We start from the raw sequence: 25,345 nt of genomic DNA, 5'->3' as shown, positions 1-25,345 counted from the left end.
TATAAGGTCGTCATAATCAGATATTAGTGTTTATTCATGTATTTGTTAACAACTATAACTCCTCCTGTGGTCAACCGTAACTACGGGCCGGTGTATAATCAGTTAATGAATGAAAATACAGAAAACAAGACACAGATGTTTAATAATATAATAATAATATTTAAAAATAAAAGTCTTCACAGGAGATGTTATAGTCATTGACAAATACTGCACATTAATTACCACTTACATTGTAATTGTTGGGTCTTTGTTTATCATAGAGTGTGGTCTTTTCCTAGTCTGTAAAGTGTCCTGAGATAACTTCTGTTATGATTTGGCACTATAAATTAAATTGAATTGAAATTGAATTGAATTGAATTAGATTATCTTTATCTGCTTAGAACTACACAATAGTGTTTTTTTAAAAAAATACTCATATGTTTATATACTGCATATACATCCTTATTATCTAAACAAACCAATAGGATGCTGCTCAAACTAACACATGGATTTCAAACAACAGGATGTTTTACGTCACTACTGTCATGTGACCAAGCTAGTGACGTATGCGGAAGTCGTAGTCAAAACACCAACGCTTCTGCCTCCACAAACGTGAGTACCTAAAGAAGATTCAAACAGACTTATTCACACTATTACGCTGTTAATGTAACCGTCCAGTTATTAATAATGAATGTAGGGAACAGATGTGTTGGACACGACTGACTACCATCGTTCAGATGATAACTACGACCCGTGTTTGACATTATTTAATGATCCAATAGAAATATTTAACACAAATCGATTCTGTTATTTAAGTATCTCACATTCGTTACATTAAATTCAGATAGTGGTGTCTTCATAAAAACACATGTTTTTACCTAAATACAGACTTGGTTTATTCTGTGCTTTTGCAGCATTTGTTAGATATGTTGTTAAATAGCTGCTCACCAGTCATTTGGACTTATTTATATTATATTGATATTTTGTTAATTAGCTACATTGCTATTATTAATGTATTCAGTGTAATGTTTTTTTGTACTGGGAAATTCCGTCTATACATTATTTAGCCTAAGACGATTTGCAAATACACAAAAATCAACAATTAGATCCATATAAAGCAGGACGAAACTCACCAATAAATGCATACAGAACAAGACCTACAAATGTACAAAAAGCTACAATTTACAAACAATAATACAATAAATAAATAAATAGATCAAACATGACTTTTCCTTCTTTAAAAAGTTTCAGCTTGAGTTTAAAGTGATTCCATGTATGCTCCATTTTGAGTTCTGTGGGCAAATTATTATTAATATTATTATTATTATTATTAACAACAGTAGTATGCTATTTATAAATGAGTGTGTTTCACGTTTTGTTATTCACCAGACTGTTAGTCAGTTTTAACCACTGATGGATTTTTAGTTTCCAAGGGTCCAAACCGTAACCACACCTTTCTACCTCCTCTGACCTTCATCCGTCATGATTCATTGTCTCTCCTGTTATGGACGGGATGTGTTTCTCTGTGCAGACTGAAGAAATGTCCGTCTTCCCGAGGATTTCTCTGAAGCCCGAGGTCACTGATTATCTCAGGAGTGCCTTCTTAAACGAGGAGGTAGGAATTTAAATGTGTTTCTTGGAAGCATTCCCTCTCTTCTGGAGAATCATAAACACACCTCATAAAGTCTTCCTCTCTTTCAGTGGAAAAGGGAACACAGGGATGATGTAAACTGGTGCCCACAGTAAAACTCATCCGAAGAAACACGTCGATCCTTTTCTGCTCTTTTTTTCTTCCCAAATCTTTCAAAGCCTGTTTTTCTTTTCTTTCTCAGTAATGATACTCACAGAGAAAAAAAAACCCTGAGTAATTATATATAGTAAACCACAGGCATGTGCTGGATGTCCTTGATGGTAGCTGTGGTCCTGGGAACTATTCAAAAGGGTTCCTATGGGTGCTGGAAACCCTTGGAAACACTTGAATTCTAATGTGGTGCTTTCAGGGTTTGAAAAGTGCTTGAAATGTAGGTTATATAGGATGCCAAAGTGACACATTTTGAAACATGAAAGTCAGTAGAACATCATTTTGGTTGTTTTAAAGCACAATAACATCTAATTTAATGTGACGATGAAGTAAAATAATCAGTAGATTATATAGACTGTATGCACAGTATATGAATATGTAATGTACCACAACTGTGAAGTGCTGGAAAAGCTTGAAAATTCACCTTAAATTGTTTGAAAAATGTTAATATCTGACTTTGGAAAAGGTATATTTGTCTATTCTGTTTAATATGGTGACCACAATGATGCTCAAGCATATTTTCACTTTAATTTTCATTGTAAGGTTGCTGTTTTAGGGGTATGTGCTAAATTCTGAAGCTTGAAATCAATAATGTTCCTGACGGTTTTCTAATGGTTTGATCTCATCTTGTTTGCGTTCAGGTGTTCGCTGCAGTGGGCCATCAGGAGGCAGAATGTCGTTTCCAGAAGCTGCTCACGTGTCTGTCTCACCCTCCTTCATACACGTGTGTTCGGGCCAGTACTCATCTCGCTCCGCTGGATGAGATCAGACACACGTTAGAAGAAGAGCTGCAAAAGGTGAGGACGGAAAGAGGGAGCATGTAAGGTGCGCAGCGCGGCGGCAGTCAGTCAGTAATGGTTCTGTGCGTTGTTGTCGTTGCTGAAGCAGCAGCAGCAGATGTGCGGCTCATCAGCGGACGAGCTCTCCGTTCAGATTCTTCCTCACCCGCAAATTCCAGATGTGCTGCTCCTTCCCGTCGATGGCCCGAGGTATGTGAGGAATGCTGGAGCAGAATCAGACAGATCTGAATCTGCTCTGAGGAGGACACACTCAGCCTTAAACTGCAGCATCAGTCCCACCGCTGGGCGAGTGTTTCCTGAGGCCAAACCCACACGGAATTTCAGGGAACGACGACAGAAAAAACACAGAAGCTTTTAAGTTGACAAATTCCAGTTGTGCACACTTTGTTTTAAAGGTTTGTTACAGTAACGGCGCATTATAGATCTCTTGCTTTGTTTTTGGGGCTACAGGGTGTTTTTGTTTTTTTTGCATATAATGTTTCCCTTTTATTTTATTTTTGATACACGTAAAAAAGCTTTAAAAAAGTTTGTGAATATTTGCCCGTGCATGTCAAGATTGGCTGTAAGGATCCAGTGAGATTTTTAAAAGTGTGACGTCCCTCTCTCGTGCTTTCAGACCCGTGAAGCAGCTGAGCTCAGAGGTGGTGGTTGGCGCTCAGTGTGGCAGTGCCGTACTGAGAGGCGCTCACGTCTTCGTCCCGGGGATCCTCGCCTGCCCCAAGCGTAAGACTCAAAGACAGATGTTAGGCTGCCAGGGGGCCTCTCAATCCAAACAATAACAGAAGACGCAGTTTGATGATGTCGTGAAGTTGAATTATCCGCAGAGGTCTCCTCCTCTCCCAAACAAACGGACCTGCTGATGAAAACCAGTGAGAACGTTTGATCAGCTGTTTTGCTCTGATAACTTTAGATCCAGATGCCTATAATCTAAGTTAAAAACAAGCAAGATCTAAAAAGTGTATCATAAAAATGTGGCACTTAGGGGATACGACGCAAATGACAGGCAACCCAATGTAAAGGAGAGTTCCCTCGAATAAAAGGACAGATCTGTGGGTCGGAACATTGTTGGAAACATTTCAGATTATGAAAGAATTCAGAACGGTTACATATTATACATTTAAAGTTAATTAGAATACATATTTTGAAGCATATTGTACTGTGAAATCAACCCGCGGTGTGTTTGTTTGTTCTCAGACATGAAGGTGGGAGATCTCGTGTCTGTCGTCTCTGACTTGGAGGGTCGGTGCACCCGAGGAGCCACGAGCTTCCAGGGACAGAAAGGGTTTGTGGGAAACGGAGTCGCAGAGATAGACCGCTCCAGCATCTTCTGCACAGATGAACCTGCCAAGTAAGTGCAGTTTTTCTTTATGAATACGTGACTTTGAGTAGACCACAAACCCCCTAAAGAAAAAGTCATGGTTCTGTTATTTCAGGGGGATAGGTGTTCGCATGGTAGAGCCACTTTACCAGAGTCCTTCCTTTGATGGTGTTCTCCCCGACCTGGTATTCCTTCAGGTATTATACTATTATAATGTGTAATAGAGTATTTACCTCTACTTTTCCTAGATATTAATGTAACACAAAGTCATGGGAAACAGAGTTTTGTGTCTTCTCACGCGTTGTTTCCTTCATGATGTGCAGAACCTTCCCTCTGTAGTCGTGGGACACGTTCTCGGGCCTCGTCCCGGAGAAAGGGTCCTGGATATGTGCGCTGCCCCCGGAGGGAAGACCTGCCACATTGCTGGGCTCATGAAGGATCAGGTACAAGTTGAACAGTCGGCTGCTGGAGGGGGTTAATATTCAGGGTTTCAATCTGGGACCCGGGGCTGCGATCTAATAAAATCGTCTTTGGGCTAATGTGACGGTAAATGGGATTGGATCGAGTGTATTCCTGATGTCTTCTTTATCCATTTTGAAAGTTAAACTTTCTTCTTGTCAGACAAGTTAGGAGTTTACCGGGCCGGGAAACTTCAAAATAAAGTTTTTGAGGAGCTGTCAGCTAAGAAAAGGTAAGAGGACATCCTTACCATATAACTAACTAGAAGAAACTAGAAGAATCTGACTAGAAGAAAGTTTAACTTTCAAGATAAATGGGATAGTTGTGGTGTTTCCTACTCTTTCTCCTGGATAGTTGAACTTTAAGACTTCTAAACGTTATCAAACAAACAACTGAAGAAAGGTTGATCTGCTCTTCTTAAACTTAAGAGGTCATACGTGGACATTAAGGTGGACACGGGGCAAAAAGGTTTGGAACTGCTGATCTAGAAAATGATTGTTCTGAAGAATAGGTGTCCCGAGTGGACTTTGGATGTTTTAGTGTCCTTTGTTTAATATAATTAAATTAGTTACAGGCATTTAATTTAACAAAAAACAAAAATGTGGCTGTAAATTGTGAGTGAATCCTTTAAACGTCTCCTGAAACAAATACAACCTTTGTGAAACGTATCATTTGTATTGTTTTGTATTATTTGTTGGTCGTAAATGATAAAGGTTTAACTATTTCCAGGTCACTCAGTGTGGATGTTATTGGATTTAATGAGGACACATTATGTTATGGAACTGCAGGTAGAACCAGTGCATTTCCTGTACATGTCCTGTACTGCAATACAGTTTTGAGGTACTTGTACTTTACTTTGGCGTTTCTATTTTATGCTACGTCATACTTTTATGACATTTATCTGACTACTGTGTTCTTAAACGGCTTTGCATGTTATCTAAAACATACGACCGGCCTCTAAAATGCAACGCACCTGTTCTCAAAGCATTATCCTAAATAAACGTTTTCATAATTGGAGCGCTGCTTCATTTCTAAACCATTTCTCAAACAAGCATTTGTGATGACGGATTCTTAAGGACCTGAATGCATCATAACGGACTCTTTTTGTTCACTGATTCAGGGCGAGGTCGTAGCTCTGGACAGGATCCGAAATAAGATCCATCGAATTCGTCAAAACGCCCAAATGTTGCATTTACGTTCGATCAAAGTTTATTGCTTCAACAGCACCCAAGCTGTGAGCAGTGAGCCGTCCCAGGACGCCGAAGGTACTGAGTGACAGCAGGGACACGGAAATATATCTTTTTCAATAAATAACCCCAGAACACAGTATATCATATCATGAGCACTTCTGTTTCCGCACGTACTCCAGGTCCTCCCTTCCCTCCTGAAAGTTTTGACCGGGTTCTTCTGGACGCCCCCTGCAGCGGACTGGGACAGAGACCCAACATGATGAGTGTCTGGAGCCTCAAGGAGATCTGCTCCTACCAGCCACTGCAGCGCAAGTTGTTCCACGCTGTAGGTTTTTACCACACACACACACACACACACACACACACACACACACACACACACACACACACACACACACACACACACACACACACACACACACACACACACACACACACACACACACACACACACACACACACATTACTGAACTCATCTTGACCAGCAGATGGCAGCATTTCACATTTTTACTCTTCTGTGAGTAATTCACATTTTCAAGGTAAAATACACCTAAAAAAATGTTTATGGAAGTTTTTACTCTGCTCCAAGCCGTGACTGGTGGAAACATTACTATAATCTCATCAATTAACTCTGAATACTGACAAATCTGATTTATACACCAGGACGGCTTCTGTTATTTTACACTCAATGGCAGTTAGGTAGAACTTTCAGCTCTAAAGGAAAATAAATAAACCACTACATTTTGGGAAAAGTGTCATGTATTGTGACTGTTAAAGATGCTCCAGAAAGTCTTTCTTTCTACTCATACCTTCAACAGGAATCCCTGCTTTTTATACAAATGTATGTAAATGTAGACTAAAGCTAATGTGAAATCCGTTTTAAAGTGGATTTCTTTTTCTTTCAAGTATGGCTCACAGATGGATTACTAGAGGAAGATTAAAGTTCACTGCAGTAGACATTATTTATCAAAGTTATTCAGCATCTAGACTAAAGAAAGACTTGCTTGGAAACAGTTCAACCTGCAATAATTGATTTTTTGGCCACCTGGGGGCAGCAGAAACACAACATTAACCTTTTAAATTGAGGTGAACTAGCAAACGGTTGCTTATTCACACATCCAGCAGATAGTCATTTAGAGTCGGGTTTGCAATAGTCACTCTCTAGTCACAGAGCCACAAGCGCCGAGCCATCGTTGGCACAAAAGGTGACAAAGCAGCGTTCAGAGTGGCCTTATTAATATTATCGCATGCCGTAATGCACCGTCTTTCCCCCTCTCTCTGTCCATGCTTCTCTCTACTGACACTTGTGCTAGCTACTATACTATATGTACTACTATGTATAAAGTTGGTGGTTTGTGGGTAGGGTCAGCTTCGTGCTCACACTGTTAACACAGCGTGACTGTTTCCGGTTGGGAAGTCATTTTTCAGATTATTCAGACACCACACGAATGCAGCACGAATCTCGCAACGTTAACAAAAGTGAAAAACAAATCGTATTTCCGCCCTGTGATTCGGATCCACTCCAAAATTGAATGGGTTCATATTTGGCCCTTGATACACTGTTTACGCCAAGTTTCATGAAAATCAGGTGAGCAGTTTTTCTGTAATCCTGCTGACAAACAGACAAACCGAGCCCGAAACATAACCTCCTCTGGGTTATAGCCACTCTGATAAAAGTTTTTTTGTGTATTGCAGGCGGTGGCGTTGTTGAAGAAAGGCGGCGTTCTCGTGTACAGCACCTGCACAGTGACTCTAGCAGAGAATGAGGAGCAGGTAGCCTGGGCCCTCAAGACCTTTCCCTGCCTCACGCTTCAGCCTCAGGTAAAAAAAACAACAACATTTCGGCCTTGTGGACAAACTCAAAAACAAGGAGAGTGATGTTTGACAAACTCACCAAATCTCGCTCATTTGCAGGAGCCTCACATCGGCGCAGGAGGAATGCTGGGAGCCGGCCTGTCACCTGAGCAGCTGCGCCTCCTCCAGAGGTTCAGTCCCGAGCTGAGCTGGGACCAGACAGGAACGGCAGCGTCGCTCTCCGGCAGAGCCGACGGGGACACCATCGGCTTCTTTATTGCCAAGTTCCTGAAAAACTGACTGGAGGGCATGTTTTCTCTTACAGCGCCATCAGCTCTCACACGAGAACAATAGTGTTTATATTACAACACTGTGTGTGCTTTGACGGGGCAGTGTTGACAAAGACGCTCACTGTGCTGTTTACAGCATCTGCCTCTCAACAGCTGCTCTCTCAAACTGCGGGCCATATAGGGATAAGCTTTATAAACACCCAGGGCAGGAGAGAGAGGGAGGGAGGGAGGGAGGGAGGGAGGGGAGGTGGAGGCACGTGGGGATGGAGACTGAATGAGTATTGGCAAATGCAGCAGTGCTTGCATCGCCATAACAACAGTGACGACACAGCTGCCATGGTGACAGTGGATTCGTTGGAATCTCAGAGAGCAGGAAGTAGCGTAGCGTGCAGAAAGAGGTCACGAGAGGTATTAACAATTTAGCGTTTTGTAGTAGTGATGGAGACACCTGGGAACTTTAATTAGGACGTGCGCTGCTAGTAAGAGAGAAATGAGGCTGTGTGTCGTTTTTTCAAAATAATAAATCCTTTAAAATAAGATTTTTCTCTCCGTCTCCGTTTTATTTTAGCAATAAAAAGTTTGTAAAACGTCTAGGCGGTGGGTGTAGGACAGACAAACAAGTCTCCACCAGTTAATTCACCCATAAATTATTCTATTTATTAAATTCCCGCCTGAACAATAGCATGACGCTTAAAAACATCACCTTGTTGGTAAATGAAAAATAAATGCTTTATGGAATGCTGTTATATATTAACGACTGCACGTCATCTGATTATACTCATAAAGCGGTTTAAGTACAAATTGCAGTACTCATCGCTAATTTATTTAGTGCAAAATAAAAATGATGGGCGTCCATTAAAGCTGCAGAATTTATGGATTCGTGCCGACAGCGCACAAACATCTGGCCCGTTCTCCCATTCGAGGACCTCCACATTGACCTCGGCTCAATCCTTCTTCCCATCATAAGTCCATCCACACACATCTGTCTGCATCTGTGCATTTCACCGTATGGAGACTGCTGACTAAAATGGCCGCTCTTTTCACTGCTGCATCTCTGTGAACACTTGTTTTTTTGTGCCTATTTTAGACGCATCCCCTCAGTATTGTCATTCATGCCGATGTTGTCATGACGACTCAGGAGGCAGCCCAATGAGTCTACCTCAATTTTTCAGCAGAGTTTCACTCGACTATTTATAGACACTCCTCTCTCCTCCGTCTGGGTCTTCAGACAAAGCACACATCAAATTCTTCTCCCCCCTCATCCGTCCTTTGTTGCCAACTTTATTCTTTATATTTATGCATTATGTACATACACATGTACACCGTTAGAAAATCTGTAGTGCTACCAATGTAGCATAGAAATGGGAGTCGTTTTTTCTAGTTACAATCGTCAGGCAAAATCAAAAAGTGAAGGGACAGGGTGGGTTTGTAAACAGTGGGGCAGGGAGTCGGCTCAATTCACACTTTCAGCATCATGAGTTTATACGGGAAAAGTTTAGTTGATCCACATCTGAATATAGATCCTGTGTGTTAGTAAGGGGAGTGAACAAATGGTAAAAGACAAAACTCTCTTTGTCTGGTAAACATTTTTGAATTGTTCGAGTTGCGAGTGCATCTTTTCATTTCTTAGTGAGGAACGTATTGAAGATGTCCCTTGAATGAACACTCTTCATACTCTGGAGTTAAAGTGGGAATTTAAACAACATTCATTAGAAAAAGAGGCGTGAGACTTAATAAAAAGATGAACCTTGATGGGAGTTTTGGTAGGAGACCGACAGTAAAGTTGCAATGTCATATCAAATTTTCACTTGAAACTAACGTGAATCCGTAAAAGTGCAGAATAAAGGGTGCATCAATGTTATAAAATGTTTCTGGACCCATACAAAGAGAACAGTACTGCATGTAAGACAGGAAGTTATTGTAGGACTGGTTCGTCTTGTAAGGCAAGACTGAGGTGCACCTCGTGGGAGGCTGAACTATCTTAAAACCAAATGTCTGAAAAGGTTTGGGCGCAGAATTTAAAAAAGGAACCAAGCAACAAGTGATGAACATCAAATGAAGGGAGCAGTGTGACACTTTGGGGAATAACGCTCATTTGCCTTCTTGCTTAGTTAAATGAGAAGATTAAGACCCCTTTCCTGTCTAAACCTGCAGCTAGCGTTAGCAGCCAGTTAGCTTACAGTAAGTAAAACCTCAATGTGTTGACTTTTAGATTTAGTTTTTTATACAGACTGAACAAATATGATATGAAATGTTGATTAGTGAGCTTTAGATGATTTTTTCCCCCTTCATAGTCACATGAGCAGTTTCCAGCTTAGCTAAGTTAAGCTAACCGACAGCTAGCTGCAGCTGTTATTAATCTTCTCATTTAGACTCATTTACCAGTTTATTTAGTAACTGAAACCGCAAAAGGAAATTATGATCTAATACAACAGTCCTGTATTTAGACTTCTGGTTCCCAACCTGGGGGTCCCGACCCCCTCTAAGGGTCGCCTCACAGGATCACGAGGTCTCCTTGATTTTAAGCGGCGTAAGAAAACTTTTTAAAATAAAGATAAGGTTGCCTACATCTCAGCATTTCATTTGTTTATGTGATGAAATAAATTGTTATTTTTTAAAAAGTTTGGATTCTTTTTTAAGACACAAACTTTAAGACTCAAACACAAACAGCCTCGTCCTGCATCAGAAAAGTATGCAGTTGAAATAACCAAAGTGCTATTAGGGAGATCAGGGAGAAGAAAACACTGAATTTGTCAAAGCAGAAGCTTATTAAGTATGTATGATTGTTAATAATTAAAACAATACATAACACAAAGAATTGAATTAAATTTAATGAATCTAATTCATTTGTTTTACACAAACGTCCTGTAGTCATTGCGTTCACTATTTGGGTTAATTGTACAGTTTATCAGTTGTTCTGTACTGTTGTTCTTTAAAATATAATATGAACTATTCATAAAATATGTCAGTTATTCAGGGGGCGTCAGTTTACTCAATGATGGAAAAGGGTCGGGAACCACTGATTCAAACCACCCTCTGTGATTTAAAGGAAAAATTACAAAATACTAGAAACACCTGCCAATGTAACAATACATAACACAACTGCAGCCTCAGAAATGATCATAAAATTCAGTTTATACAAAAACTGAACACTATTTCCTTCATGAAGGAAGGATTTATGGCAGGACTGTTGCATCAGTTTTTAACTAGGTATACCTAATAAACTGGTAACTCTCAGTAAGACGGCAAATAAGTGTATTTCCCAAACGGTCAAACTCTTATTTTAAACAAAAGACCTCTGCAAATACAGCATCAAACTAACTTGATTAGTCAACCTTTGCAGTCAACCCTAGCAGTAGTCTGAAGGAACACATTATTCAAGTGGTAGCAAGAAAAAAAATGAAAATAAAAAATTGAAATGCTAATCACAGAAAGCACAGCCCAGTACAGAAAATGAAATTCTGCTTTTGTGTCATGCTTTATCAAACACAGGTTTAAAATATGCATATTTGAGAATAACCATGCATACCCACACATAAACGACGTCTATGCATAGATACACACATACATATATTCATATATATTTATATTTGTATCTATGTAATCAAAATCCTGCCACTGAAAAAGATGCATTTACAAAGGAAGTGTACATAAATAGGATGCTGTGGTTTCAGGGTATAGCAGCACGGTGGGAGAACAGAATGGTCCAGATGAGCTTCAAGGAGGATTTGGTCTGTCACTGGTGGATGTAGGAGTCTCTGGCCCATTCCCCTGCGTCCCCCCTCTTTTTGGGAGCCACCTCCCCCTCTCTGTCCCTGTCCCTGTCCCGGTCGTAGTAGTGGTGGTGGTGGTCGCGTGCCGGCCGGTGGTGGTGCGAGCGCTGCTTGTTCCGTTCGTTATGGTCCTGTTCGCGCTCCTTTGAGCGGTGGTGTCCCGCGCTGTGGCCGGCGTCCTCAGCCCCACCACCGCGGTGATGGTGGTGGTGGTGATGGTGGTTGTGGTCCCGGTGGGGCAGTGGCTCGTAACGCTGTTGCTGCTGGGGGTGCCCCTCCCCAAGATCCTCATCTTCCTCTTCTTCTTCCTCCTCCTCCTCCTCCTCCTCCTCTTCATCCTGGTGGAGGAGCTGAGTGCGTGGCTCAATATAAGCCGAGTCCTTGCTCTCTCGGCTCTCTCTGCTCTCGGGGGTCTCCGAGTCCAAAGTCTCCTGCCGGGAGAGGCCCCGGGCTCGACTGCTGTGGTGGTGGTGGTGGTGGTTGTGGTGCTCAGTCCTGGTGGAAGACGAACGGTGGTGGATGTGCTGGGCTCTCCTGGAGGCCTCCGTCCTCAGAGGCCTCTCCTCCTCATCGCCCTCTCCCTCGGCCTCTGCATCGACCTCAGCCTGGTCCTGGCTCTGGTGGTGGTGGTGGTGATGGTGATGATGGTGCTGGTGATCCTCTCTGGAGCCCTTCCTCTCCACTAATGCTTTATCTCCTTTCTGCTCTGCACTGCTGCCCTGAAGTCAGTAACACATGTCAGTCAGGCGAGTGAAAGAAAGCAAGAAAACACACTGCAAACGCAAAAACATGCAGATTAATATTCACCTCACCCTTGTTACTTCTGGTGCATATTGTATATATGCACTCACACACACAAAAACACACACACACACACACACACACACACACACACACTGCTTGAATATTCATCAACCATCCACTGAAGGTTAATGAATCTTGGAGGAGGAAAACATAAAATTGAAACTTCAGTGTTTTCAGTCTGCAGCACCAAACGGACTCTTGTGGATTTCTGGCACCTGAAGTGTAGAACATATTTGTCTGACGGCCTCTCCAAACTCACCGCACCAGCAATCACATGTCAAGATCAGAACTTTCCTCATTTTCAGTCTTACATTTCCCATTGTGATGGCAGTGGATGGAGAGAGGGGAGAGGTGAAGGATATGTGGCATTAGCTGAAAAGTTATGTTATACTATACAAAATCATACCACGAAAATGGCAATCTATCTGCATGACACTATGAAAAAGTGCGGTGTTTACTATAAAGAAATATAAATGAATTGCATGTTTCATGTAATCACGTAACTCACTTCCTGTCGAGCTCTTCCATGACACACTTAATCTACACTTGTTGCACATTTTATCCCAATTCCGCTTTTGCATTCAGAGCATTGTGTGTCCCGCAATACATCGCCGTCTCCTGCACCACACCAGTCACCAGTTATTGTGCAGTAATTAGCCTTTCGACTGGTTTTAGGATCGACGATAAGCGACAGACGCAAAGCTGTTTTCACTCTGCTGCACACACTGTTTATTACTTAATAAAAATTAATATATACTTCTTGATGATACAGTTAAGAGTTGCACACATAAATATTAATTTTTTGCAACATAAATTCCTTCCCTACCATTGAAAATTGATTGTTATGTCTCTTTGACTACAGTAAACCTGCATGCTTCTAACTTCTAGGTTTATTTGCTGTATAAATGTCTTCCTTCCTCCCCTGGATGTGACTGTATTTGAAAAACTGTTGGTTGATTCGACTTATATTCATTAAATAAGACCAACAGCAAAAAACTAGTGAGTATTGGAAAGAACCCTCATTTCTTTTCTTTGTCTCTCCCTTTCCACCCCTCTAGTCACTTCCTGTCCTGTGTTGTCGCTACAGGTCCCTCTCTGTGGCCTCAGCTCTTGTACCTGCACGCCGGAGACCAGGGCAGGGCTGGAGGGCAGGGTGGCTGTGGGCAGCTTCGTTAGCACTGGGTTTGGGGGGTTGCAGCTGGTGGGGTGAGTGCTTTTCCAGTAGGCCTCCAGGTAATCAGCCATATGTTCACAAGCATCCTCCAGCTGGTTCTCATCAAGGATGATGTCGAACATCTCCTGAGGAAGCAGAGGAGGGTTAAAGAAAACGGGAAGGTTGTGAAATCTAGACGGTGCTGTAGTGGAATTTCACAATAAAAGGACTGTTTTGAGAAAAGCTAAAACGACCGATAAAGAATTAATCTTTATGTGTACAAAATGTCAGAGCTATGTTTGAATCAACCCACTGAATTAAGCACTAAACAGCATTAGGCATTCAAAATCTTAAAACAGTAATTCCCTGCAGATATGGACTGCTATCTGAATTAAATTAAGCCTGCACTTTCGCAAGCCTGGGGTGCTCGCTTCATTTGCTAAAATAATAACTGAGCAGATTACAGAAGAGCAGAAATAGAACTGGCACAAATTATAAAGCTTAAAAAAAAAAAAACTAACTTCAGATGTGCATGAGACCAAAACCTAGAGCTAAAACCATTTCTAAAGGACATCGCTCCAGGTTGTTTTAAACATTGAAGTCAGTGATAATTTGAGTAATTTGGGTCCACTGTAGAGACTTACAGGAGGGCACTGAGCCAGCTTGTCCGCGGCCACCATCTGGACATTGAGGTGTTTGGCCTGAGACTTGCCTCTGGACTTGATGAGCCTCTGAAGCACCTGAGGGCAAAAAGGGCAACAAGGTCACGGTGGTTTCATTCAACAAAACTGAATATATTCAAGTCTGTGAAAGTTAGTTACAAACTGTACCAAAAAAAAGAAAGCCGTTACATTTCAAATATTCTTTTTAATCCACTGCTTTTCAGATTTCTACGTTCAAAATCATCATTTTATGAAACATAATTCAGTGTTAATGATTAATACAGGGGTTCACTTTTGGCTTTGAGTTGTTAGTTCCACCAAAAAGAGACATTTCCTCTCTAAACTTATCACATGGTTTAATTTAATTAACTGTTGCCCAATCACTTAAATGATTCAACCTTTTTACCAAAATAGAAAAACCTTTCCCTCTTTGAAACCCCATTAATCATCTCACAGCGCTTTGGGAGGGACACAACCCCCTGGCTGAGAACCGCTGGACTAAGCTTCCTAAAGTAGTTCAAGTAGTTCACTTCAACCAGCTCCAACATTGAAATGCATTCATGCATTAGTATTAAAAGAGCACTCCGCCCATTCTAGAGTTGCACTCGTGTAAAGTTGCCTCAGGAAAAAAAGGGTAAAAATTGATGCAGTAGAATTAGAAACATCATCTTTTCTTTATTCCATGCATTCCTCTTACCCACAATGCAACTTAACTGGTGAGGTTTGGGTGCGTTATGCTCATTGACGCTAACGTAGCAGAGATGAGGAGTAGTTATCAGATCTCAGCTCCCTCTGGAGCCACATAAGACTTTATACAACTTTATTACATGAGCAGTAGTACTCCAAAAGACATTTAAACAGACTTTGGTGCATAAAATCTGTGGATTAGCCCTTTAACAATGTAATATTAATGTAATATTCAATCATATAGCAGTCAGTTCTGTTGTAAATAATGCTTCTGTGCTTATACAGATAACTTTTACTTAGTATTTTTATATTGTTGTATTAGTACTTTTACGCATGTAAATGACCTGAGTATTTGATCCACTTGTGTGTATACAGTTCCAGCTGTATTAGTAATTGAGAGGACAGGTGGTAGATACAACAGTCTCCGAGATGCAACGCAGGTTTGTTTTGCACCAATGCACACATGGAAGAAGGCAGTGACTGCGATCCAGAGATTTGTCAGCCTCATAAGAGAGTCTAAGTCTTAATTGTGGTTGTATTTTGGTCATCCTGTCTACAGAACATTTATTCAGTTATTATTTTAGCATTGATTAGACAATTAATCTATTTGTTGATCGACGAATAGAAATTAATCCACAACCACTGCAAGAATGTCAGAAAATGCTGTTATTTAGTCTCTTAAATGTATAGATTTCCTGCTTTTCTATATATCTATTATATTTTTGGTTTTGGACATAACAGGACATCAACTTGGACTAGGATGGGCATTTTTCACTCATTTCTGACAATTTACAGACCAAATGATTATTCGATTAATCATGAAGTAATCAGTAGATGAATCAATAATCGTTAGTTGCAAACGTAATGTTTGTCTAAACATTAGTGGTGTTAAGGTGGTGTTATTTACAGCACATTAAGTTTTAATAATACCCCTATGATACTGTTTACCATGATCGTTTTGCTTACTATAATCGTTATATGAAATTTGAATGCTACAGCTAGTTTTCCTTTTAACTCACGCTGACATGTACATTTTACTCACCTTGGGAGAGGTGATCTTGACGTAGACGATGATGGGGGCAAGGGAAGTCTTCCCCAGCTGCGACGGGTGGTTGATAGTGTCGGCGTCCAGGACGACCAGCTGTAACGTCCGGGCCAGTTCAAAAATCCGCTCAATCTCACTCTGGACTTCAGCTGAAGAAGAAAGGGAGAGAGGGAGTCAATGCAGAGGTACAGAAGTACAGCCACTTCCATCAATCACAGTTCTTTCGTTTCTTTATTACTATCCTGCCTGTTTGATGTTTAATGTTTTATTGCAAAGTTCTTTATAACAATTGTTTTGATATAGAGATACATACTTTACTAACTTACTAGATGTGGTTTGACTTTAATAGTTGGCTCGTTTCTTTCAGTTTCATAGAAACTTAAATATTTAAAGGACATCATGACTTCAGGGACCGGGCTTAGGGACCAACAGCTCTTAAGTGTTCCTCTAACAAATACCGACTGATACATCACACAACCCCCACTGCAACAGATGAAGACGGGACTTTAAAAACTATCCTACAAATATCACACCAGGGCACGATTCCAAATCTGAGAAGAAATCACGGCCAAGCTTCATGACTTCCAGTCACGACAAAGTCTGAAGTAAACTGATAACGTGAAAACATTCCAACCTAACAGCTCATTCATCTGCGGCTGAGTCACAAATTCTCATTTCCCTGCTAACGTGTGCCAGAGGGGTGAGATGATTCCACTCGTTTCCAATAACGAACTTTCTTGAAATCATTTTTTTGCATTTAGAAGAGAGGAAGGTTCATCTCCATCAGAAATAGATGTAGTAATTTCGATCTTTTGGAGAAAGTGAAGATGCACAAAATATTTTTATAGAAAGTTTTTGCTCTTTATGTGTCCGTTTTCTAGAGATCATTTTCCATACGTGTCCAGGACATTTTCACTGACGATCTAGCTGGTATGACAGACAAGGGTTGTGCTGCACACTAACATGTTACTCTCTTTGGAAGCTTGATTTAAAACATGTGCCGTCTATGGTGATAACTTATATCTCTTACATGCTTAGAAATTATGAAAAATTGTTCATGGAAGAATACAATAATAAAAAATCTGTGTTCTCAAAGGAAAATAATATTTTGCTGTAATAATCTTTCAGGACATTGTGTTTTCCATGACTGGACAATAAATCTGTTTTCCAGGTTTTCTAGGACATGTATCGTTAAAAAGACCGTAGAGGTGAAGTAGCTGCTGCATTAAAGCTCATGTTGAGTTTTTATCTGTGACAGCAGCACAATGTTAAAAAAGACTGAGGTCAAATCATTAAGTTGTAGTGTGGAGGCTCTGTGTTATCATACAAAATGTGATCAAAATCTATCATATTCTTGCTTCCAGCAGACACTTTCCCTGGGATTTCTGCTGGCTGCAGCCGCTGACTGATGCTTATGTTGATCCATAGCAAAGTTTGTCCCCTCTGTTTGACTCAGGAATCTGTTTCATTCTAATCACATCTGAACCCAGATCAACCTCAGTCAAATCAGAGCGGCTCTTGAACTTGTTATCGCGCATTTATGCTTTATCTTTCATTCCTAACAAAAGAAAACTGGCCGTGGCCTCTCCAGGCCGTCTGGAGTTATCATTACCATTGTCAAGAGCTCCTTTAATCGTTTCCTTCCTGTTCCACATAAGCTGGTCTCCTTGAAAACATTATGAATCAAAACACCAGATGTTCCCAGGCATTGCAGTGATTTCTAGCACAAACGTACCCAAGTTTGAGCGTGTGTTGGAGCGTTCGATGATGGCGTGCTTGCTGGGATTGTTCAGGACGGAGCGTTTGGCCAGAGAGATGTCTGCCGTGACGCGAGTGATTGATATTCTGAGGGACCATAAAAACACTTGGTTAGCCAGATACTATGAACTTTATTTGACATGAAGACAAACACTTTTTCTTACTCTGTATTAAAGACCAAAAATAAAAGGAGACACAAGCAGCTGCTACAAATCAGAGTGAAATGATAGAGAGCAGAGTCTGAGAGTTAAAACAGAAACAGTGTAGATGAAAGGGGGTTCCCTGTTTTTTGAACACGGATAACTGAGTCCGCTTCATTTGATTGTTGATAATTTCACCTGGATTTTACAGTTCTTCAAAAGTGGTTTGAGCAACAAGTCCTTAAACCCACACCTGCAAAATCACAGGCTGGATCATAACCAAGACTTCTTAGGGAGAACCCATATCAGGAACTAACTTTAACTCCTTTTCTTAAAGGTCTGTTGAAATGAACGCAGAAGTAGCACCGACATCCAAACGTTATATCCAATTCTCTTAATACATCCATGATGTGGAAGTGGTAGCTAGCTGGAGAATTGCAAAGCAATATTCTTCTCACAGAAAAGCCATGGACCAAGCTAGCAGTCACTTGCAATCAAACCAGCCACCACTAAAGCTGGTGGAGCAAGTCTCTGCGAGCAGAACAGAAACTGCATTTGTTTTGTGTGAAAAGGAACTGATTCGGACCAGAGCAAACGAACAATAAGTGTGAAAACACCCTCAGTTAAACCATGTTTTAAGAACAGGGCTCATAACACGATTCACTGCAGCTGCTGGTGGTCTGAGTGGATCTTAAGTGTTTTGTAACTTCACGGTCTCTCTGTTTCTCTGATGGGCGGATGGACTCAACATTGAGGCAGGAGAATCCTGCTCTGCTCCAGGGCCCACTATGGCCTATTAAGGACATGGAGAGGGCCTATTTAAAGCAGCAGCACACATCTCCAGGCCAAACAAACTTGTTACACACTCCCTCGGCTAACCTCAGGGGACAGATAAATACCAGCCTATAGAGTTGGAGGGAGAGGAGGAATGAGGAAGGAAGCAGGACGAGAGCTTGTGTTTTTAAAGGTCACAGTACACTCACCTTCCCTCAAATCTGTGTTTCAAAAAGTCAAACAGTGCTTTTTGCATCATGTCTGTCACCTAGGGAGAAATGAAGAGAAACAGTTGAAAAAAAGGGACGTCACAGATAAACAAAGGCAGTGTTGACATGTCAGTGTTTTGACGCACCTCGTAGCCCTTCAGTGATGGTCCAACGAGAACCACGGGCCGCATAGAAGGCACAACGTCGTACGGAGGAATGTGTTCCGCCTTACGAGAGGAGAAAAAGAAACAGTTGCACACATTTATGGGGACAAAGTAAACACTCACCATCACAAATCACTTGAGGGATTTGGAACAACAATGAACTAGGCTAGATTTAAAAGCACTGGAACATTGTGAACCATGAAATGGGACGTCCCAGCTGGCCTGACAAAACACGAGCTTTGATTTATATAATAGATCTGGCAGTTCACTTCGCAAAATTTAACATCATCACGTTGTCGATGCTTCAAAGCAGCTTACGGTTAACTACTAATATTTTATGATGGATTACAATCTTTAGATAAATCCTCTCATTTCATGGTTCTGATGTCTTTGAATAAAAAGGAAAAGTATGACAGGAAAGGTTAGTCGGAGAGGAAGAAAAAAAAACACAGTAGATTCACAGAAGCTACAACTGAAAAATTAGAAAACAGGTAGAAAAACTTGATCACTGCTGTTGGGACAAAGTGGGAACTCAGTGTGTAACAGCCTCAGTTTTAAATATAAAATCATAGACGTTAAATTGACGAGATGTTTGAAATTGGAGCTCAAATGTAAATATTTCCTGGTTTTATGTGGCGTATGTGATAGCAAATGACCCTGTGTCAACCTCAGCTCTACACCTATACCTATATAAATCTATACATACAGCAAACATGACGAACCTGTTGAGTTTAAGGGTTTTCTTCACGTCCGTTGAAATACTTTAGCTGCTAGAAAATGTGAATTGCAGGCAACATTGTTTTCATTAATACATTGCATTGTGGGCTATTTATGCCAATGTGGTGTCCAGTGTATGCATCCCGTGATATTTCACTGGAAATAAATAAGCAATTCAAGTACTACTGGTTTCATACTAAAGTATCAGATCTGTTTTAGATTAATAAATACTGTGCTAGCAGGAAGCAGCCTTTGATTTTCTTTGTCTTCATCTTTAAATATGTCAACTTGGGCTCTGGGAAAATGTGGAGAAATTGTCTTACATTTATTTATGTTTCATCAATATAAAAACTCTACACATTAATCGATAACAGTGAATATCTGCTAATTAGAATTAGTGCTGGTGAGAAGGAGAATTAACAGTATAGTTTTCATGTTTTTTGATGGTGGTCCACTTTATTACAGCTAATGCCACATTTACATTCTCAGAGTCATTTGTATGATCCTGAACAAAACAGCAATCTACTTCTTTCCTAATTGTTTGTTCACTGCTTGTGTATTCTGTCTGACAGCGAGGCAGTGAACCTGATGCTGCTGTGAGTCCCTGGTGTCTGGATGTTTGGATATGTCAGCACACAGGAGTGCAATAACAGTGCACGATCTAAGCTGGAGCTCTGTGGAAGAGCAGACAGCTGGGAAACAGAGAGGGCTGACGACTTAAAAAGGACCGCTGATTATCATATCCACCACACTGCTTTTGTTTTTACTCATTTCCTCCCCTTATTTGTCCTAATGCTGAAGCCGCTCTCTTGGTCTGGTATCTTTATGATCTTTATGTTCTTCCTCCTCCACTTCTAAAGAATTTCTTTCGGTCTAACACTTGCTGCCGTCATCGTGTTTCCCCTTGGGACATTGTGGGAACTGATGCACACTACTGCTGACTAACATTAATGGACAATGTGGTTCTGCAGAAATACTTCTGGTATCCTTAATTTAACTCTGCATAACATGGCTAACGTCATGGAAAATGTTTATGTATTAGCCTTTTAAAAAAAAAAACAGACTTAAACATGGAGTAGGCAGATTTATTTGTGGCGATGTTGGGCAAAAAAACCCCATAGTAATCTTATATTTTATCTTCATTCAAGTGGTACGTTAAACAACTAGACTTCTGCATCTCCTCTTGGGTTTCAGGGTTTAGGAAATCTAACACATGATGGGAGACTTTGGAGAAAGGTCATTTCAGAGACAGAGAGCGTTCCTATTGGGTCAGGACAGAGAGGGGGGGAGGGAGAGCTGCAGGAAGAGGTCTCACTCTGCTTCAAATTCTGGCATTTTGTTTTTGCATACTGCAGCTTTCATTACATTTTTGTTTTTGAGAGTTGTGTTGATTCTATATACATTTAGCATATTGAAAATAAATTGTGATAATGACAAAGATATTCATTTGAATGTTGTGATGCTGATTTTCTATAGCACACAATAATCATGGCAACTATCAGTGATCCAAATAAACAGTTTTATAGCCATATTTGTAGGCTTATTATTAATCCTAACAATGGATCATGTAAGTCATGATGAATCTGTCTCTGTGGCGACAAACCAAAAACAGGAATGGTTCACATTTCGTGAAGTACGCTTATTCAACCAAATATATAAAACAAAAAAGGTATAAAAAGGAACATGTTAGACAATGAGCTTTAGAGGTGTTGGAAAGTAGGAGTGAGAATGGAGAACCAAATTGGAATAGGAATCGTCTGCCTTGGAGATGATCAATTCCTTCTATCAATGCCAGCATGTTTTTCTGACAGCTGACGTCAAACTCATGCATCTACGTTGCTGGATTTTTTTCTTTGAAAACCCTGAAAGCTGTAGAAATATTATCTTGTTTCATCTACACTTTGTTCAAACTCTGAGATAATAAAGCAGCCGCATTTACAGTGAAAACTTGTGTATGCCGACTGCTTTTCCCCACACAGAAAGTTATTCAGGAATTAATAAAGATTTGGACCGATAAGCAGAATTGATACCGGCTTTTGTATCAACAAAATCTTATCAAATCTCATCCCTACTGCTTAGCAGATTCTGTTACCTTTGGGCGGAGCCAGGCTAGCTGTTAACCCCTGTTTCCAGTCTCTATGCTAAGCTAACCGTCTCCTTTCTCCAGCTTCATATCTAATGGAATATAATATATATTGTGACATCGCTCTCCTCACCTGATGTTTATCAAAAAAGCGACATATTCCCCCAAAACTTTGAACTATTTTTTTAAATTCAGATCTTATCAAGCTTGTTAAAAAGCTGTACACACTGAGCTCTCACTCGATCAGAATCACAAGTTCACTTACAAACACATAAACAATCACAAACACAACACAGAGGATTGCAGGAGCGGTGAGCAGGGTGAGAGGTCAGAACAGAGTCTGAATTTCTAAAGCGGGTTTGTACAGTTCAGACCACAGAGGTCGTCCCCCAGACCCTGCTGAGCTGGTGCACTGTACGCCACGACTTACCGACTTCTGCTTCTGCTTAGCTGTGGTGAGACGGAAGAGGAGAAAGAGAGAGGTTAAGAACAGGCATGCATGCTAACGGACAGGGTGCACGCTGAGGGACGAGGACGGTGTTGTAGACAAACAGGACCGGCGCTGAGTGAGGCCAAAGCAGGCATTATTAGCCAGAGGCGTGCGGACGGATAGAAGAAAAAGAGAGGGTTGGGTAGTCCAGAGTTTACCTTCTTAAAAAAGGGCATTCGTTTCTCTTTTGCTAGGGGTGACATGACAGGGTTTGGACTGGCTTTAGGGGAGCGCAGGTTGACTGGAAGCTCATAGTCCTCTTGGTCTAAGTCTGTGGCGTCTATGTCAATGGCTACGCACACAGACAGACAAGACCACCATCACAGAGATGAACACAGGAGATCACAGTTAACGGGGGAAACATTTCTCATTGACAGTAGCAGAGAAATATTTGCTACTAAACACAGATGGCAAATGAAACATGTAAAAGTACAATTATGGCCATTAAAACATAAAACTGACAGGAAAATGTCAACTTTATTGCAGGTAAAAATACAAAATATGAAAAATCTAAGTAGCGTATCTTACCTTTAACTTGAATTCAATGGCTAAAGGTTGTTTTAAAAGATCAAATAGTCTATTAAGTATAAAGTTAGACTTTTAAAATTGCTTATCGAGCAACTCACCAGATGAAGGAGGAGTAGATTTCCTTGAGTTAGGAACCACTTCACCTAAACTAGAGGATGAGTTTGCTCCCAATTTGCTGAAAGGACAAAACGTGTGTCAGATGAACAAATCTTATGAAGTGAAGGAACTTGTCGGTGCAGATTAGTTTTTTTTTTACCTGGAGTGGAACTTGCCCTGTTTGGCTCTCTGCTCCTGAAGTATACGAGTGTTTTCAAGCTTCACTGGACTGGGGATGAAACCGATTTCACAGCCTTCCTTCACCAGGCGTCCTATCCACCAGTCGTTGTTGAATTTCTACACAGAATAAGTAAATACAGTGACCATGCACGCTTATAATAACGATTATTCCGAATATGACAATATTCAGAATTTGATACAGATCATGTACACAGCATTTTCTGTTTGGATATGCAGATTTTAAGGGCAATATTGAGACATGTATTCAGTATTTTGAATATGCATCGCAGTTTGTGACAATTTATGGCCGCCATCCAACAGTTTGCGAGACTGATGCATGCCCAATAGAGAAGCCCACATTTCTGGTTGGACGGAAAAACACACCTACTTTTAAACATTACGAAAGACAAGATATGCACAAACATTGCAACGCCAGCCTTTTAAATGAAAGCTGGTTAAAGGAATGAACAAGGGAGGCCATCTGTGGAAAATTTCCTATTTTGCACCGCTTCATGTAAAGGAGAATATTAGTGCAATATTGATTTTTTTTTTCACCATTTAAACATCTTAGGAATATTGTCTAAGGCCAAAACCTGGAATATTTATGCATGTAAACGTAGTAATTTATATCTTCTCCTGATCATCCTCCTAATTACCCTCTGCATCATTGCCTTGAATATCATCTCTGATCAGAAACTCACTCACCTCTTTGACATGGAGGAAGTCTTTAGCCTCAAAGGAGACAGCCATGCCCGGCACGGGGACATCATCATCGTGACATGGGCTGTAGTTGACATTTGTGCGAACAGCAAATGCAACTGGTTTGGTCTGCCGGGAGGAAAAAAGGAGAGAGATAAATCAAAATGTATTCATTAAAATGTTTAAATGTATATCTTTGTGTGCACTGTTGGTGAGCTTTGACTCTGGGTGAAAGCTACAAGCTGTTCCTTAGTCCTCCAGATTTGATATCTCTCCATGAATGATTTGGCTCTCTGCTAAAGGCTAAAACTCTTTACAGTTCAGAGTGATGCAACATGTTTGTGTCTGCAGCAATAATCACTTCCACACAGAAAATAAGACAGGACTCTTGTCTTGTGCTTACTTATGAGTAGCACAAACACTTGTGTAAATGGTTCATAAATCAATCCCACAATCTTTACAACGGTTGAATCAATACTGGCCGGATCACTGCTGACCTTCCTCTTTGGGACACAGTCCATTGAGATAATGCATAAAGCTAATGAAATGTTTCCTGTACTCCTATACTACCACTACTGACTGTCAACATCTGATAAAACATTCTACTTTCTACTGCAAAAGCAAATCTCCTCTGTCTATAGAGACACATTATATTTTCTACAAAAACAGATTTGAATAAGATTTAATAAGGTCACGTCATGAAAAAATGTAATGGTTCTCTGATTACTCCCATATGCTCACATCTAGATTTCTGCAAGAGTAGAACATACACACACATAAGACATATCACTTTAAGAGTTACAGAAATGCCAAAATGCTTTTGGACATAATCTTGGAGCCAGCCTGGCGGCGATGGCAGCAACAGTTGGCAACATGTTCTTGCCCTCAACCAGATTACATTTGTGTGACAAGCATAACAGAAGTCAACTGAAAAGCCAGAACAAATGCACAGGGATGAGAGTAATCTACCAGCATTGACTCACATGTTTATTATTTACCAGCAGCTGAAAGAGAGCAAGATGAGGGGATGTGTATAAAATTCAACTGGAAGCCAAACTGGATCAGAGCTTTGATGCTGTACCTTTGGTTAGAAAATGCATTTATATCTGGAATGCTATAGCTTGTTTCATCAAAGTCCTACAATCCGATTTCGAGGTGATATTTCAATGTTGTGTTTACGATTTGTTTCTGCTGCCCCCAAGTGGCCAACAACATCACTTATTGCAGATTTAAATCCTCAATATCAGATTAAATTACTTTTAAAGATTAATATTTTTCATGCAGCACTTTCCTATTCATCTTAAACCTTCAACAGAGACTGATTGGATTTGCTCGGATCCGAAAGCTACATCTTTCAAACAGGCAGCAACACTCAGCGAATCTCAGTACTGTGAGAGTAATTCATCAGCTTTACAGGCGACGAGCGCTCTCTTTCATCATCACTGTCCACTACGGCCTCATTGATATACAACAGGTGTGAAGTGACTGTGATGAACTGTGAGGGATTATGGAAATAATACATTAGTGAAATCCTCTTGGAAGCATTTTCCTCATGCAGACAGCAATGTAAATATTCCCTGAAGTGAAGGTTGTAAACTGAATGTGCGTGCGTGCGTGCATGTGTGTGTGTGAGAAAATCATCCAATGCAATGTGCAGTGCCAGGACCCGTAGAGGACAAAGCGTCCTTGGTGTTTGCATGCACTGAGTCACATGCATGAAGGTATGAGGTCCATTAGTCCACGTATGTATGT

The 25,345-nt window shown here is 40.7% G+C and overlaps 2 protein-coding genes across 3 annotated transcripts in view; one reads left to right on the top strand and one right to left on the bottom strand.

Annotated features, from left to right (window-relative positions):
* The first annotated feature begins 567 nt into the window (after positions 1-567).
* Positions 568-7,664, top strand: nsun6 (NOP2/Sun RNA methyltransferase 6). 2 transcript variants are annotated; one of them, XM_083935754.1, is made up of 12 exons: positions 568-591; positions 1,511-1,594; positions 2,422-2,577; positions 2,669-2,769; positions 3,197-3,303; positions 3,775-3,928; positions 4,014-4,095; positions 4,222-4,341; positions 5,478-5,622; positions 5,727-5,872; positions 7,243-7,368; positions 7,462-7,664. In XM_083935754.1, the coding sequence occupies exons 2-12, from the start codon at positions 1,520-1,522 to the stop codon at positions 7,639-7,641; spliced, it is 1,392 nt and encodes a 463-aa protein (XP_083791880.1). In that variant the 5' UTR covers positions 568-591; positions 1,511-1,519; the 3' UTR covers positions 7,642-7,664. The 2 variants fall into 2 exon arrangements, with proteins under 2 accessions (XP_083791880.1, XP_083791879.1); XM_083935753.1 differs by having other exon boundaries at positions 2,666-2,769.
* Positions 7,665-10,502: 2,838 nt separating this feature from the next.
* Positions 10,503-25,345, bottom strand: part of cacnb2a (calcium channel, voltage-dependent, beta 2a) — a 30,322-nt gene continuing 15,479 nt past the window's right edge. The window contains exons 3-13 of the mRNA XM_083935757.1: positions 23,600-23,722; positions 22,875-23,011; positions 22,717-22,793; positions 22,249-22,382; positions 18,783-18,863; positions 18,637-18,695; positions 17,491-17,600; positions 15,753-15,904; positions 14,006-14,101; positions 13,325-13,507; positions 10,503-12,123 (exon numbers count right to left, since the gene is read on the bottom strand). Coding sequence (XP_083791883.1) covers positions 11,368-12,123; positions 13,325-13,507; positions 14,006-14,101; positions 15,753-15,904; positions 17,491-17,600; positions 18,637-18,695; positions 18,783-18,863; positions 22,249-22,382; positions 22,717-22,793; positions 22,875-23,011; positions 23,600-23,722 — 1,908 coding nt within the window. The 3' untranslated portion in view covers positions 10,503-11,367. The remainder of the gene's footprint in view (positions 12,124-13,324; positions 13,508-14,005; positions 14,102-15,752; positions 15,905-17,490; positions 17,601-18,636; positions 18,696-18,782; positions 18,864-22,248; positions 22,383-22,716; positions 22,794-22,874; positions 23,012-23,599; positions 23,723-25,345) is intronic.

Source organism: Echiichthys vipera (genome assembly GCF_963691815.1).
Source record: "Echiichthys vipera genome assembly, chromosome: 21".
In the NCBI taxonomy this organism is placed as follows: domain Eukaryota; kingdom Metazoa; phylum Chordata; class Actinopteri; order Perciformes; family Trachinidae; genus Echiichthys; species Echiichthys vipera.
This window is presented reverse-complemented; position numbering and strand designations above follow the sequence as displayed.